The 17,316-nt window shown below is 41.9% G+C and overlaps 1 protein-coding gene across 2 annotated transcripts in view; it reads left to right on the top strand.

Moving 5' to 3' along the window:
* Nucleotides 1-6,265: 6,265 nt before the first annotated feature.
* ADAMTS3 (ADAM metallopeptidase with thrombospondin type 1 motif 3) overlaps nt 6,266-17,316 on the top strand; it is a 306,795-nt gene continuing 295,744 nt past the window's right edge. The window contains exons 1-2 of one of the 2 annotated variants that reach the window (XM_060092563.1): nt 6,266-6,828; nt 8,137-8,164. In XM_060092563.1, coding sequence (XP_059948546.1) covers nt 6,760-6,828; nt 8,137-8,164 — 97 coding nt within the window. In that variant the 5' untranslated portion in view covers nt 6,266-6,759. Of the gene's footprint in view, nt 6,829-7,621; nt 7,674-8,136; nt 8,165-17,316 lie in introns of those variants that run through there. The other variant, XM_060092568.1, reaches the window with a different exon arrangement.

Raw genomic sequence — 17,316 nt, 5'->3', positions numbered from 1 at the left:
ATTTTAAATTTTAATTGCTCCCTTACTTCTGTTTAAACCCCAGGAAGACTCTAATTTTCTATTATCATTCAGAGTTTCCAAGCACAAATATTCCAAAAACTTGTGGAAAAAGAGAAAAATTATAAAAACAATGGAAGGTAGATAATATTATCTGTTTATGTTAGTTGGGTATAAACAGTTAAATATATTAATTGTTAAGCCAATTGTTAAGCTATTTAGAGTGTTAGTCAAAGATAAGGGCGAAATGAACAATCTTAAATCAAGAAAAAAAAGGAAAATCAAGGAAAATGAGAAATAATTTTTCTTCAAGTCTTGTCCCATAGTGGAATTATTCTTCTAAAAGCAAATGATTGAATAAAAAATCCTAAAGTCCAAATTTACCCTTGTAAGATATTGGTTTTCCTCTGAAGGAAAAGGCTGTGGGAACAACACTGCCTCAACCACTAGCCAAAGCATGAACTTGATGACCTAGTAAGGCTTTTCCATTTCTAATTTCTTGATCCTTGTATTCATAAATTTTCCTGTTTAATATTTTTTTCTTTCAATGGGACGTCCAAAAACTCTTGTGAAAAAGGTCCAAGATGGAAATTGCTTATTCATTGATAGTAGGGGGAAAAGAAAGCATACTCATTTCACTCTGTTGAGACAGTAAATATTCATTCCCTCTTTCATTCAACAAATATTCTTAGAGTGCTTGCTATTTGCCAGGCTCTATTCTATGAGTATGAAATGTTAGTATCCTAATTCCTAATCAACCTAATGCCTTGGTTAAAGAAATAATAATATTAAGAACAATGTATACACAGCATACTTGATTCTCTGATCCACAAATGAAAAATCAGTATTAGTTACATAAAACAAGGGAGGGTTATATGTGAGAGGAAAATTCTTGTCCTCAATGATCAACAAATTAATTCTATGTGTGCTGTTATCAGCCCCATTTCCTCATTTTGCAAGTCTTGTAGTTGTGTTCTTTGAGACTATAGGGGCTGGAGAGTTGGAGAAGATGGTTGATAGGTCTGGCCTTCATGGTCCTATCATGGTCAGTCCCATGTACCTACTCTAATGTTTCCCTGTGTTAGTTCTAGATGTTGAGATCCTTAGGACCTGGAACAAAGCTCAACACCAGGTTGAGAAAAAAGGACATAATTTTCCCTGGATGTGCTCAGGGTGTAGTATTTAAAGTACTCTGCAACTTCTATGGGATGGAAATTGTGCTAGAAACTTGTAATTGAAAGTGAGTAAAGCAGAGGTCAATGCCCTCAAGGAAGCTGCAGTTTAGAGAGGGAGGTGGATATAAATCTAGTCAATTATGATGCAATAAAGTTCTGTACTTACACTTGGAACAAAGGTGAGAATTTTTCAGGCTTATCTGGCCATAGGGAAAAAATTAAAAATTGCAATCTATTTAATCAGTATTGTCCAAAGGTCATTAGATATATTACAAGTGTGGGAAAGTACTTCATTAAAATTAAAAACTTCTGCTCCCTGAAAGTCAAGGTCAAGAGGATGACAAGCCACAGACTGGGAGGAAATATCTGAAAAATATTTTTTGCAAAAAATAAAGGACTGCTATCTAAAATATATAAAGAACTATTAAAATGCAATAAGAAAACAAAAAACCCAATTAAAAAATGGGCTAGGGCTTCCCTGGTGGCGCAGTGGTTGAGAGTCCGCCTGCCAATGCAGGGGACACGGGTTCGTGCTCCAGTCTGGGAAGATCCCACATGCTGCGGAGCGCCTGGGCCCGTGAGCCATGGCCGTTGAGCCTGTGCGTCCGGAGCCTGTGCTCCGCAATGGGAGAGGCCACAACAGTGAGAGGCCCACATACCGCAAAAAAAAAAAAGGGCTAAAAGCTTTTAACAGACACCTGACCAAAGAAGACATACAGATGGCAAATAAGCACATGAAAAGATATTCTCCCTCATATGTCATCAGGGAAATGCAAATTAAAACAACAGTGAGATACCACTGCACACCTATTACAGTGGCCAAAATCTGGAACACAGATGCACAAATGCTGGCTAAGATGCAGAACAACAAGAACTTTCATTCATTGCTGGTGAGAATGCAAAATGGTACAGACACTTTGTAAGATAGTTTGGCAGTTTCTTATAAAACTAAAAATACTCTTACCATATGATCCAGCAATCACGCTCCTTGGTATTTACCCAAAGGAGTTGCAAATTTATGTCCACACGAAAACCTGTACAAGGATGTTTCTAGCAGTTTTATTAATAATTGACAAAACTTGGAAGCAGCCAAGATGTCCTTCAGTAGTTGAATACACTATGGTAGTACATTCAGACAATGGAATATTATTCAGTGCTAAAAAGAAATGAACTATCAAGCTGTGAAAAGGCGTGGAGGAAAATTAATATTGCTGAGTGAAAGAAGCCAATCTGAAAAAGCTACACACTACATGATCTCACCTATATGACATTCTGGAAAAGGCAAACCTAAGGAGACTATAAAAAAGATCAGTGGTTGCCAGGGGTAGGGGAGGATGAGTAGGTGGAGCATGGAGGATTTTTAGGGCAGTGAGAATGCTTTGTATGACCCTATAATGATAAATACATGCCATTATACATTTGTCCAAACCCACACAATGTACAAAAATAAGAGTGAACCGTAATGTAAACTGTGGACTTTGGGTGATTATGATGTGTCAACGTAGGTTAATCAGTTCTAACAAATGTACCACTCTTCTGTTACATTTCGGGGGATGTTGACATTAGGGCAGGCTATGGCATGTTTGGGGACAGGGAGGATGTGGGAAATCTCTGTATTTTCCCCCCTCAATTCTGCTGCGAACCTCAATTCTGCTCTAAAAAAAAAGTCTTAGTAAAAAAAAAAGTGTGGGAAAGGTAAACAGCAAAAACAGCAACAAACCTATAAATGAATTCTTTGCCGTAAGAAATGACAAGTTTTTTTATTTTTATGTTTAGCATACAATAAACATTAGGTATCAAAATGTCAAGTTATGACAAGATAGACAACATTGACTTGACAGCATCAAACAGAAAATATACACACACACACACAAACCTCTCCGCTTAGTTAATTGCTGCCAACACAAGGATGCACAGGTTAAAATATCCATATATCAATTGACTTCATGAAACTTAAGTCTTAAAGGGGATGATTTCACAATTAGGGAGACTACATACATGTGTTTACTTTTGGAATTATTTCTCTACTTAAAACATATTTTGGAAGAAAACATACTCAAAGTATTGCTTTAGTATTTTGTGGGGCACCTATTAGCATCTCCTGGAATTTGCCTTTCTTTGACTTGCGGACAGGAAGAGGAAGGGTCTTATGACTGGAAAGCCAATATGAGCAAGTGTGTGGACGGGGGATGTGGGAACAAACCACTGCTGCTGAAGGCAAAGAAGCCTGCAGGGAAGGGCGGGGATTTGATGCTCCGCAGGCAGGCAGGGGTCAGCTTGTGGAAGGAACTCAGTGACTTCTTTGCCTTTTATTCCTACTGTTATCTCTGGTAAAATGAAAAGTTCATAATGTTTTAGTTGTTTATATTTTCCTACTTTTCTTAGAACTTGCCATATTTCATTATCAGTGGGTTATCTATACATACGCCATAGAGATTCATCTAAGAAAATCTTCATTTAAGCCCTTATTATGTTCTAGACAACGTGCTCACCAGTTTACATGCAAGATTATGTTAATTTTCATGAACGTTTTGAAGAAGCATCATTTAGTAAACCGATTTTAGAGTTGAGAAAACTGAGGTGGAATCTGTATGTGAATCCTACCTATCTCAAAGTTCATGTTACTTTAGTAATGGTCTTCATAATGGCATTTTCCCAAGTGTGTTCCTCAGAGGATAAAGCATGAGAAAAAAGCATTCTGTGGTCACATCAGTAGGAGGACCGGAGTGCACTACATCTCTCTCTTGAACACTCACAATGCACTTAGGATATTAAAGTCCTTGTGAAGTTCTGAAATAAAGAAACCTATTTCATTGTGTTCAGATGAGCATTTCACAAACTGTCAGAGAATTCTTTTTTTTTTTTTTGGTGAAACATTTAATTTTCGGGACATACATTGGGAAACTTTGTATATTGGGAGAGTCTTATTAATAAGAACTCAACTTATTTAGAATCCAAGAAACATAAACCTTATTATATACTCTCGCATTAATGTTTGTCAGAATGCGGGTCATGAACTCATTGGGTTGTGAAATCAATGAAGTGGATCCTGAGCAGTATTTGGGAAACAAAACAAAACAAAGCAAAACAAATAAGATAGAAAATTTCAGGGTTATTGCATGTAATAAATACTGAATCATGAAAATTTTTACTGGGTCACAGTGTAAAATACATTTCTTTCCATGGTTATGGCCAAAAACATCTAAAGAGACTGCTTTTATGAAAGTCATACGAATTGCTTGTTATGCAGGAGTTATGATGATAACAAGTGTCTGAATTTTTATGAAATTAACAAAAAGGACTACAGTAATCACATGGCTAAATACAGTACTTGTTATTACTTAAAATTAGATAATTTTGGAGCTGAAATATCTCATAGAGGGAAAACCAAAATAGAGTTTTAGTGACTTGTCAAGGTCAGACAGCTGTTAGCTGGGCCTAGAACGCAGGGTTTCTGATTTGTACTCTATAATTCTTTTACTTGTCAGCATAAATTGACATAATTTTTATTTATAGAACACGAGGATTATTTCTTTTTAACAAATAAGAAAACCAGGCACAAAACTCAGCAAATCACTCCCAGATAGTAAGTCAATGATAGGTTACAAAAATGCTGAAGGCTTTAATTGAAGGGAAAAAGTAATATAGAGATACTTCAGTGCTGAGGTCTAATTATTATTCCAGCTAATAACTAACTAATTAACGTAATACCCCATGTTACTAGGTGGGGTCATTCAGTTGTTTGGTTTCTCACTTGAACATGTAAGTGTCCTGTATATATGATTCTGAGAAGACTTAGTGGATAACACATCAGTGAACACAAACCCTGCCATGTGTAAGCTAAAGATGAAGACTTTAAATAATGAACCAAAGTATTCCCTCCAAACGCACACCATTTTTAAAAAAGAAAAGGAGCTATGACATATGGAAGCATCCAGAAGCTACAAACAGAAGCTTCTACACATTTTATTTTAGGGAGGCCTCTGAAAGCCTCCTTCCAGTTGAAGCCTTGAAAATTATACCTAAATTTGTGCCTATTCACTCTTCTCTCATGGTCTGTTCTGGGGAGGAGGGAGTGTCAGCAACTGGTCAGTGGAGGCTGGAAATATTTCCTTTTCCACCCCCTCTGCTCCCTGGAAAGCGCCCACAAGCGTCTACCCCAGGGAAGCGGGCCTGCGCTTGCCTTCCAGCAAACCCTTCTCTAGTCTCTGGAGCCCAGGTTGGTGCTATCTCCTCCCAGAAAGCTCTGGGCCACAAAGGGCAGAAATCATTTGATAACTTAATCTTGGGGAGAGGAAGAGACGCTGAGGCCTGTGTACTCTAGTGATAAACGGAAGCATCCGGGTGACTCAAGGAAGAGACATGGCATCGTTTAAAACTAACACAAACTAATAAAGCGTAAACAAGAACTGAAAGGGGGTAGGAACCACCCCTACAAAACGTGGTAGGCGGCTGGTGCCCGGAAGGAGGATGACCGCGTCGTTACGACCTGGAGGTTCCGGGGGTTCCCTCCGGGGAGACCCGGCCGGGAGAGCAGGGAAGGTAGAGCAGGAGGTGAATTTCCTAAAGCCCAGGACCGACCCTTAGACCCTCCCCCTTCCTATAATTAGCTCAAAGCCGGTCCCGCCAGTCGGGGCCGGTGGCTCCCCTGGCCCGCCACCTCCCCTCGCCCATGTCGCGGGGAAGGAGAAGATCCCGGGATGGGGGTGTCGAGCCCGGGTCACTCGAGCCCCCTCGCTCGGCTTCAAAGCCTGACCCCGGCTGGGCCGGCTACGGTCGCCGTCCTCCCCACTCCTCCCCACTCCTCCCCGCTCCTCCCGCGCCGGCAGCGCCCGCCCCGGCCGACCGGGCTTGCGCGGGGGGCGCGGGACCGGGCCCCGCGTGACGTGGGCGCCGCGGGGGGAGGGGCCGCCCGGGGGGCTCCGGCCGCCTTATTAGCGCCCCGCGGGTCGCCGGCAGCGAGCATACGGCCGCTTCGCGAGCAACAGGAGCCGGCGAGCGGCCCACTCCTCCCACCTCCTCCACCTCCTCCGCCTGCCTCCTCCTCCTCCCCTCCGGCTCCTCCCGCCCCCACCTCTGTGCGAGCGGCGGAATCGCCCTCTCCCTGCCTCTTTCTCCCGCTCCCGCTCGCTCGTCTCTCTCGCTAATACTTCCCCCTGCTGTGCTCCAGGAGACCCAAGCATTCTCAGCGCTAACCTTAGGGACCCATGGTGCTCGAAAAGCCTAGAAAAAGCCGCTTCGGGCAGAGATAGTTGGAAGCCCCTCGTCCCTTCCCCCTCTCCCGGCGCAGCCCATGCCCGGCTCGCAGCACCTTCTCGCTCCTGCACGCTCTGTTTGGGAGGACGGGGTGAGAAGGTGAAGTGGAAAGAGCTGCAGAGCAGAGGGGCCAGTCTCAGAGCTCAGATTTCATTTTCATTGAAGCAAAGCACAGAAGATCAGTTTTTTTCTGTTTGTTTGTTTTTGTTTTAATTCTGCATTTTTTGGTTCTTTTTTCTTTTTCTTTTTTCAAGAAACTTATTTTGAGGGGGGGTGGGTTTGCTCTGGGCATTTGCTTTGCCCAGTAGTTGAAAAGTGAACTCGACTCGTGATGGTTCTCCTGTCACTTTGGTTGATAGCAGCCGCTCTGGTAGAGGTTAGGACTTCAGCTGATGGACAAGTAAGTGGAAAATAATAACAATAAAAAACTCAAACCCAACCTTTTCCCGAAAAAGTTCCTCCCCTCTTTCCCCTCCTCTCTCTCCTCCTCCCCCCTCCCACCCTTCCCTGTTATCTGGTGCATTCACGGACGGTGTTTCGAGGGCTGGGCGCAGCGTGCGGGGCTTTCTGGGGTGGGGGGTTGAATGGCACGGGAGGTTAGGACTCCCACTTCGGGAGCCCAGGCTTGTCACACCTAGGACTTCACTTTGCGGCATTCGGAACAATTCCTGGTGACAAAGTGCAGCCAATTCGCATCCTCGCCGGGCCATCTGGGTTTCCTCTTTCCGGAGGGCAGTCTGGGCGCCTGAATGAAGTTCTGGACGCTGGGTCCGGGATCCCAGTGCTCTGGTTGCAGCAGCCGGAGTCGGGTTCGCGGGACTTTCTCTCCTCCTCACTGACTCACAGCTTTTTCGGGCAGCCGGAGGCGGGGGTTTCAGGAAGTCCTTGGGCCGGACAGGGAGCGATCCATTAGACACGTGTCCTGGGAGGATCGCGGCAGGGCCGGGGTTTGACAGTTGGGGAGGGGGGGCCCGGGGACGTTTCCTGCCCTGCGTTTTCCTGGGCAGAGGCTGGAGGCGCCGGCCGCTTTTCTCCCCTCCCCCTCTGCACAACTCCTCCTCTTTTTAAAGCGAAGTTGAGTGCAGCTCTGTTTCTTTTCGACCCAGCCCCCGCCCTTTGGAGACTCAAGGTGAAGCCCGATGCTCTCGGAAGAGTCCTTGAGAAGGCTCAGCGGGATGAGCCGAGCCGTTTGTAGTAAATCACATCAGCACAGGGCCGGTGGGACTTTGGGTACAGAATTTCTCTGTGAGTTTTTGTAGCGTCTCGGGTCTGCCTGGTCTGACCATAGGGTGAAAAGTAGAGAATTGTCTGGTGGATTCCTGACCTCAAATCTGATACATCAGGATTTAGACTTCTTTTTGCACGTGTAAATTCAGAGACTTTCTTTTCTACTCCTGACCCAGTACCCGGAGTTTTCGGAAGAGAATATCGAGTGTCAGTATTTATTTTTTGCTGGCTTCATAAATGTTAAATAAAAATTAAAACGAGCAAACGACACCCTGTCCCAAATTATTATTGAATTGGCTCATGCTCCTGTCACAGAACCTCCTACAAACTGAGGTGCAGCCTTTAGGCACCAATCCCGGTCTCCAGCATCTCCTGATTAGCCAGCTCCTGAAAAGCATTAATGGTAGAAATAAAACGCATGAGGTGATAAGATGAAACCCAGTAACTGTTTCTTTTTCTTACTTTTCCCCCTCCTTTCCAGGCTGGTAATGAAGAAATGGTGCAAATAGGTAAGCCTTGTTCTCAGATGTCACTCTTATCTTAGTAGAAAGTAGGGAATGAAGTAAGCGAAGCAAAATATTGTTTCTGAAATTTCTCCCATTGATGGTTAAAGAAACAATTGGTAGTCCAGTAACATTTCTATTCTTCTCTTCCTCTTTCCGGAGGAGGGCGTCACTTTCCTCAGGCTGAGTTGTAGTGATGTAAAAATTCTCCTGCAGTCGGACTTTTCAGGCGTCGATTTATTAACTGTCTTTGGACAAGCCACTGGTAGGTACTGGGAGGGTGATGGAGGGACTGGAAGAAGATATGGAGATAAATAAACTTTTGTAGCATTAAGAGGAGCAAATCTGATTAGAAGAGAAAGTGTAAGAATGCTACAAAGAAGAGAAAAATGAAGCACAGATGATGGAAAGTTTTCTCTTAAAATTTTTCCAGCTTTGAATAATCCCTCTGATGGCTTTTCTTATGCCATCTCCTTTGAAATAGTTAGCTACTAATGTGTAAGATACCGTTAGGCCTTTTGCAGATAACATCTAAAACCTCGGTATTGCCTGACGATATGGGAATTATTCCCATTTTATGGGTGAGGACACTGAGGCTCAGAGAGTGTGACTTGTAGCATGTCCTCCAAAGTCCATGGTCTTTTTCGAAGCTGTTTGTAATAATGTATTTGTTCTGAATGCAGGAACTGAAAGTCATCTGTCAAGAAGCCAGGCTCCATTCAGTCTTTTCATACACATTTAACTTGGGTTACTTTAAAAGATAATTTTCCTTTTGGCAGAGTGTTAGTCTCTGTAAATTGTGTATTTGTCAGGTGATATGGTGAAGTCATCTTTTAGATGAAAAGATTTTGTTACTGCAGAAGTAGTTACAAATCTTTGCCCATGTGCTGTGTGCCAGGCACAGTGCTAATTGCTTTATGTGCCTTATGTCATCTGTTTCTCACAACTGCACTAGGGGGTAGGGACACATTGTGCCTATTTTAGATTTGAAGGAAATGAAGCTTGAGAGGTTATACAGTAACCTGCTGTAGCGCATAGTGGAGAGCTCAGGGAATTCCATACTTGTAAACTAATGGAGGGACCCCAAGATCCAGGCCCAGAGTATCTGTTTGTAGCCATATGACATCGTGTGTCAGAATGCTCCTGTCTTACTCAGTGCTTAGCATTTTTGGAACTCCTCCACAAGCTTAGACCTCCACAGGAAGTGCAGGACAGACAGGAGGAAAGTGACTGAGAACTGCATTGAAAATACAATGTCTATGAAGAGATATTTGTAATTTGTGGTTGATAGCATTCAGCCATCAACATGTATCTTTTTATTTTTTTTTAATTAATTAATTAATTAATTTATTTATTTTTTGCTGTGTTGGGTCTTCGTTTCTGTGCGAGGGCTTTCTCCAGTTGCGGCGAGCGGGGGCCGCTCTTCATCGCGGTGCGCGGGCCTCTCACTGTCGTGGCCTCTCTTGTTGCAGAGCACAGGCTCCAGACGCGCAATGTCAGTAGTTTTGGTTCACAGGCTCCATACGCGCAGGCGCAGTAGTTGTGGCTCACAGGCGTAGTTGCTCCGCGGCATGTGGGATCTTCCCAGACCAGGTCTTGAACCCGTGTCCCCTGTATTGGCAGGCAGATTCTCAACCATCTGCGCCTTCAGGTAAGCCCCAACATGTTTTTTTTTTTTTTTTTTTTTTTTTGCGGTACACGGGCCTCTCACTGTTGTGGCCTCTTCCGTTGCGGAGCACAGGCTCCAGACGCGCAGGCTCAGTGGCCATGGCTCACGGGCCTAGCCGCTCCACGGCACATGGGATCTTCCCGGACCGGGGCACGAACCCGTGTCCCCTGCCTCGGCAGGCGGACTCTCAACCACTGCGCCACCAGGGAAGCCCCCAACATGTATCTTTTTAAAGAAGGATTTTTCTTTCTTTTTTTTTTTTTTTTTTTTTGCTGTACGCGGGCCTCTCACTGTTGTGGCCTCTCCCGTTGCGGAGCACAGGCTCCGGACTCGCAGGCTCAGCGGCCATGGTTCACGGGCCCAGTCGCTCCGCAGCACGTGGGATCCTCCCGGACTGGGGCACGAACCCGTGTCCCCTGCATCGGCAGGCGGACTCTCAACCACTGCGCCACCAGGGAAAACCCCGGATTTTTCTTTTTAACCAGTCTTCAAACAAGTGGGAAAAGAAAGCTGTCTTACTTTTTATTTCTTAAACATTGATTACTTAAACATCCCAACATTTCGATATGTAAATTAAAAAACTATTTTAAGATTACTCATTCTACAAGGAATAAAATATACTGCTTTGATTAAATTTTCAGATAGACTCAGCATGCTCATATGTAAGAGGCCCTGGGTTAGACTTTGGTCCAGTCCTTCTGCTATTATAAACTACTTTGGTAGTTCTTGTCCTCAGGGAAGAAAGTAGTACAGGTCTGCTTTAATTTGGTAAGAGGGAGATGAGTAACAGCACATAAGAGAAGAGGGCAGGGCACTCTTAGGATGTGTTGCTGAAGATTTATTTGCTCCTAAGTTCCTCTGCTTTATGAGATTTCTTTCTTTTATTATTATCATTTTTATTTACCATTTCCGAATTGAGTTAAGGGAAGAAATAAAGATAAAAATAGATTTGACTCATGAGTCTTGTGATAGCAGAAGTGTACCATTTGGCTTTGGGTTATAATCATTTATGTTGTTCTTAAGAGGGATTTAAAAATATATTTTAAAAATTTGATGTGCAATAATGAGTTTCCTTTCCCCTGTCCCCATGCATCAGGGGATTGCTAACCTGGAGTTTTGGTAAATGTACTTTTCTACATATAGTTAAGTAATTTTTTTCCAATAATTGATTCAAAAGTAGTTTTATATAACTGCCTGGAGGTGCTATTTGATCAATGACAGAATTAGGAAAAAGTCATAAGGTTTGCAGAATTAATGAATATATATTTATTGATCTACAAATTGGCTAGAGAAGATTCCATGTTTCTGAATAATTTGTGAATAATTTATTGTCTCAAGAAGAGGTAAATATAATTTAGTAACAAAGCACAAATTGTTAGGAAGCTAAATTTAAAAGCTCCTTTCTATTGAGATATAATATACATGCAGGGTGGTTCATATAAGTGTACACCCTGCTGATTCTTCACGAAGGGAACACTTCTGGGTATCCAGCACCCGGCTCGATAAGAACATTACTAGTGCTTGTGCCACTTTCCTAGCAGGATTCCCACACAAAAGGTGACTTGTAACAGGATAAATTAATATTGCCAGTTTTTAATTCTTTTTATAAATAGAAAAACAATACATACTTTTTTAGTATTTGGCTTAGGAAACCAGTAAAAAATATATATCTGTTATGCTCCAGCTGCCTGGAGTAGAGGGCAGTCTGTGATGGGGGCAGGTTAGAACATATATATATATGTCACCCATGAAGTCTGTAGTACAGGATGTGACTTCTTTGCTTTTTTCTCCACCCAGTGGAAAAATGCCCTCTTGCTGTGTGACTCTTGGGAAAACGGGCAAATAGGTTTTGAACTGTCACCTCGTTCTCTGCTCCCTTGTCAATCAGAGAGGAGCTCTCTACCTACCTACCTATCTGCACCCATGTATACATACATACACCCATGCATACCTAGTATATAATACACCCATACATACATATACCCACACGTACATACATATACCCACACATATGCACACGTATACATGCACGCATACATACATATAGGTGCATATGTGAATGGGTATGTAATGTGTATATATGTGTAAATGTGTTTCATGAGATTGGTGGACTACTTCTGTGACATATCAGGGAGCTCTTTCATTTCTGACTCAGAATATGGCCTTGGTAGGATGCCTAGAGTAATTGTGGGTAGCTGGCTAGCTGGCCTGATTGGGTAAGGAGGTTTGCTCTGTGACACACATGTGGCTTAGGAAATAATCATAGTTCTGTAGAAATTGGAGAATCCAAAAAAGAATTCTCCGAGTCCTTTTGTTTCATAAGCCACGCCTTTGAGATTACTTGAGTGTTATCAGAGGAAGAACCATTGTAAGGCTTCGGTGTTCAGCTGTCTTCCCTCTCCCGCCCCCCGCTCTTAGAATTGGGGCATATCCATCTTTCTCTGCCCTATTTCTGTTTCCCAGTTTCAAATTTCATTGCATTTTATTCTTAACCAAATAAAGTTGCTAATTTGTCCTCTCAAATATCTGGTTTCCTGAGAAATAATTTTTCATCATTTTCAGGTCCTCGTTTGGTTTTCAAGGTGTAGTGTGTCACTGTACCTTCTCCTTGGTATAGAGTAAGTGTTTCCACTAATGTAGCCCTTGAGAGAGCAAAGACTTTGTCTTGATGACTGCTGTATCCCCTGTACATAAAACAGAGCTTGGTACCTTGTGGGCTCTCAGATATTTGTTATTCAGTGCATAGATCTAGTAAGCAGGTTATTATCTTACTGGGATTTGCCTGTGTTCTGATTTTCCTAAAATGCTCTTGTTCTGTGCCCCTGTCCAGGTTTAATTGGTCCCCAGGAAAATGAGGATGGTGACAATGGCTATACAATTAATTATTCAATGTTATCAAGGCTCCTTGTGACTTCCTGTTTCACCCCACAAAGCCAGGGACTTAGGCTTATCAGTTTTTTATGCTTTTGTGGTTGTGCTCAATAAGTATTTGTCAAATTGAATAGAATTATATGCAGGTTTGGAATGTTCACTAATTTTGCTCTAAAGTCTATTTGGGATAAGTTGCCATGTTGCTGGCATCAGTGGAAATAAGATAAGCTAAGATTGAAATCTGTCAATCCAGTTTGCCAACAACAATACTAAAAGATGTGGTCTAAAGCAAGTTTAAAGGGATCCCTTGTAAACTTTAGAATTTTAGCCACCTAAGCCATTGTTCTTCCCTGGCACTAAAGATCATACACTTGACTTTACTGATTTAGCTCCCACCTCTCCATAGAGCATCATAATGATTAAAGTTAAATGCTTTAAGCTTCTTAGACGAAGATGTTATTAAATGCAGCATGTTACCTATCACCAGCAACTTACAGCTGGTTAGCTGAACTATTCCTTCCCCATACTTTTACTGTTTTCTTTTTTCATTGTACCAAATAATCATAATATTGCTCGGAAATGTTAAGAAATCTTTAAGGTCATCTCTGTTTCCAGGACGATTATCTTTAAGCAGTCTTTGCTTATGGGTAGCCAACCAAGATTACTTTGGAAATCCATTAGGGACAATTCCAAATTGCCTGCTAAAATCATGAGTGGTTTCAATATGAAGAGTTTGGTTATACTGCTTGGACTGGATCTATTGACAGTGAAGACTTAAATAGAACCCTACTGCTTCCTCAAAGAGGATTGTTATTACCAGAATTTTGGGAACGCTTTCCTCAGAGTTCCTCTAATAGAGATCAGCTTTTACTTCTAAGCTGTGCTACTTCTATTATAAATTGTTGAGTTAGTCTTTTTAATTAATCAGTTTTTGTTCTGATTATAGATGATTTACATGTGCCCTTTGTAGTTATCTACTATTTCTGTATCCCCCAGATTTTTGACAATCATCCCAAATATCAAACTTTTGTTATAATTTAGCATATTCTTATTCAGTCTTCTTTTAATACACAGATTATGGGGCTTTTATTGGATACCTGATTTTGTTTGGTTTAATATTTTAATGTAATTTTCCATATCATTACAAACTCCTCATAAACATCATTTTCATCCCATCATACTAATAAACCTTATTTTATGTAATCATTTCCCTAATGGTATCCATTTTCTCATGATAGTGAACATTGCCACACAGTGTTGTATATGGATTATTGCCCACTTTTCCAATGACTCCTTTAGGAGAGCGCCCTAGAAGTTGATTACTGAGTAAAACCAAATTAACGTGATACATTTTGACGAATGCATGACTTTTTTTTTTTTTTTTTTTTGGTGGTACGCGGGCCTCTCACGTTTGTGGCCTCTCCCGTTGCGGAGCACAGGCTCCGGACGCGCAGGCTCAGCGGCCATGGCTCACGGGCCCAGCCGCTCCGCGGCATGTGGGATCTTCCCGGACTGGGGCACGAACCCGTGTCCCCTGCATCAGCAAGCGGACTCTCAACCACTGCGCCACCAGGGAAGCCCACAAATGCATGACTTTTGAAGATGTTTGTAGGACCTGAATTCCTAGTAGCAATATATAGGAAAGTGTTGATTTAAAATATTTTAATTTTAAATTAGGTTTGGTTCTGCTCTTCTTGACATTTGAACATAATTTTTAAATATTTGGTTATTCAGTCTCTGAAAGATGCAATGAATTAATCATTTTCTAGTTACCACGTACCTCAAAGTATGAACCATTGTGTTATAAAAATGTTTTGTAATTTTATCAGTACTCTAAGAAGATTTGTCCACCTCATAGAACAGAATTTGAGAGTTGTGTATTCTTTAGAATGGATAGTAAAGTGTGGGAAAAGTTCCCTAGCTTAGGAATCTCTGTTCCCACATGTAATTCATCCATCCTAATTTTCTGAATGCATTTACATGACTTTGCTGACTAACTATAAATTCCTAGAAGAGATTTTGTGGTAAAATATCAGTCTCTTGTTTATAAAAATGAGTTCCACAAATTCAGCATGATGAATCTTTATGGAATTTAGAACAAATTGTGAGCAGCATGAAACAGTCTGTCTTGTTCTTGAAGTGACTGATAAAACAAAAATAATATTTAGGAAACTTGTAGAAAGTAAAATAGGATTAAACATATGAATCTTCAAATATTTAGATAATAAATCATATTTCCTACAATTTTTCTTAATATTTAGTACATATATTTTTATATGTACGAATGCACACAAATAAAAAGAATGATTGAAATAATTATTCATATGAATTTGTGTTCTCTTTCTTTTATATGTAAAAACCTCTCTTTTTTACATGTAGAGTCCATTCCTTAATCTAAAAGCTAACCAGTATATGCATTAGAGGAACTATTAATATTCATTGCCTCTCCTCCATCATATAGTCAGGGGCACAGACTCTGTTTACTGTGTGGTTTAAAATCCTGACTGCAACACTTTCTAGTCGATGGCCTTAACCTCTCAAAGCTTCATTGTCTTGTATGTGACATAGACATACTACTCTTACTTACTTCATAGAGTTTTAAAGGATTCATAAAATGCTGGCACATGGTAAGCAAGCTAGAATAATAGGTATTATTATTAGTATGTCTTAGTCTTGTGCTTTTAAATTTTATTTATTATTTAATTTAATTTATTTATTGTTTCTGGCTGCATTGGGTCTTCGTTGCTGTGCACAGGCTTTTCCCTGGTTGCGGCTAGTGGAGGCTACTCTTCATTGCGGTGCGTGGGCTTCTCATTGCGGTGGCTTCTCTTGTTGTGGACTATAGGCTCTAGGTGCACAGGCTTCAGTAGTTGGGGTTCGCGGGTTCTAGAGCACAGGCTCAGTAGTTGTGGCACACGGGCTTAGTTGCTCCGCGGCATGTGGGATCTTCCCAGACCAGGGCTTGAACCCGTGTCCCCTGCATTGGCAGGCAGATTCTGAACCACTGTGCCACCAGGGAATCCCAGTCTTGTGCTTTTAAAAAATACTTTTACTCAAGGAGAGCTGCCTCATTCTAGTCCATACATTTCTGATAGGTCTGCCTGCCACTGTGGCTTTCCAGTCACCTTAATTTAGTGTGTCATGGACTTGTACACTATCCAGCCACTCAGCTCACCATGTGACAGCTCTTTAAGAGTTCTATTTTCATGTATTATCTTCATGTTGGTATCTCAGTGTAGTGTTGCTTAATTCATTGGAATATAGCAGTAGAGGGAGGAGTTGAGTAAGGAATAGTGCAAAAAGTTATTCCACACCAGCTATATTTTGTGTATACTGGACATAATTCTTTCTTTTCTTTTCACCTTATTTATTGAAATTCCTTCTTTCCATTTCATTGAGAGAATGTTTCTGCATTAATTGTGACTCCTTTGGATGCAAATAACAGGAACCCAGTTGACAGTGGTTAAGGAAGACAGAATTGATCAGGTAATCAAAGTCAGGTATAGCTGGATCTAGGGCTCAAATAATGTCAGGAATCAATCTCTCTCTCCCCCCTTCCTCCTTCTCCTCTCTGTCCCTCCCTCCTCTTCCCCCCCCCAACCTTTCTTTCCTCCTTTCCTCCTTTTCTCCCTTCCCTCTTTGTTTCTCTCTTACTTTTCCTCTGGGTTGGCTTTCTTTCTCTAGTAGCATAAGATCGTGACTATCCAAGTTGTGGCAAAGACTGTCACCAGCAACTCTAGGCTATCATTACCCCACTAGACAGAACACTTCTGTTCTGGCTGCTCCAGTTAATAGCTCCTGGTAGGGCTTTTATTGGCTACCTGGCTCGAGTCATAAGCTTATTCTCAAACCATGAACTGTGCTCAGTGATGCAGTGCTCTGATTAGCCTGGATTGAGATGTTTCACTCTTGACTGACAGGGACTGAGAGTGGAGTGTGAGATGGTTAACCTGAGGGAAAACTGGGGTTCAGTTAAAGGACAAGGAGGTGCGGATGCTGGGCAGCACACGTATGCAATAACGTCACAGCTGTGAGGACTTCCGCCACATCAATGGGAGCTGTTGGCTGTGGCAGGCAGAGGAGTGGACCCCCAAGATGTCTGTGTTTGAATCCCTGGAACCTGTAAATACATGACATGGCAAAGAGGAATTAAGTCTTCAGGTGGAATTAAGGTTGCTAATCAGTTGACCTTAAAATAGGGAGATTATCCTGGATTACCTGTTGGAAAGTCCTTATAGATGGAAGGGGTAGGTGAAAAAGACTTGGTTTGATGTTGCTGGCTTTGAAGATGGAAGGAGGGAACCTTGAGCCAGCGCACGCAGGTAGCCTCCGGAAATTGAAAAAGGCAAGGAACCAGATCATTCCTAGTGCTTCCAAAAGAAATGCAGCCTGCTGACACCTTGCTTGTAGCCCTGTGCAACCTATTTCAGACTTTTGACTTCCAGAACTGTAGGATAACATATTCATGTTGTTTTAGGTCGCCAAGTTTGTGGCAATTTGTTACAGCAGCAATAGGAAACTAAAACAGCAGCCTAGTGGACTGTCCTAGTTTCTCATACTTTTTGTCAAACCATAAGCCAGACTATTTTAGATTTGGAAAATATAATTACCACAAGTA

This window comes from Mesoplodon densirostris, chromosome 1, assembly GCF_025265405.1.
Source record: "Mesoplodon densirostris isolate mMesDen1 chromosome 1, mMesDen1 primary haplotype, whole genome shotgun sequence".
Lineage (NCBI taxonomy): Eukaryota > Metazoa > Chordata > Mammalia > Artiodactyla > Ziphiidae > Mesoplodon > Mesoplodon densirostris.
The sequence above is the reverse complement of the archived record's forward strand: the minus strand, read 5'-3'. Positions and strand labels throughout refer to the sequence as shown.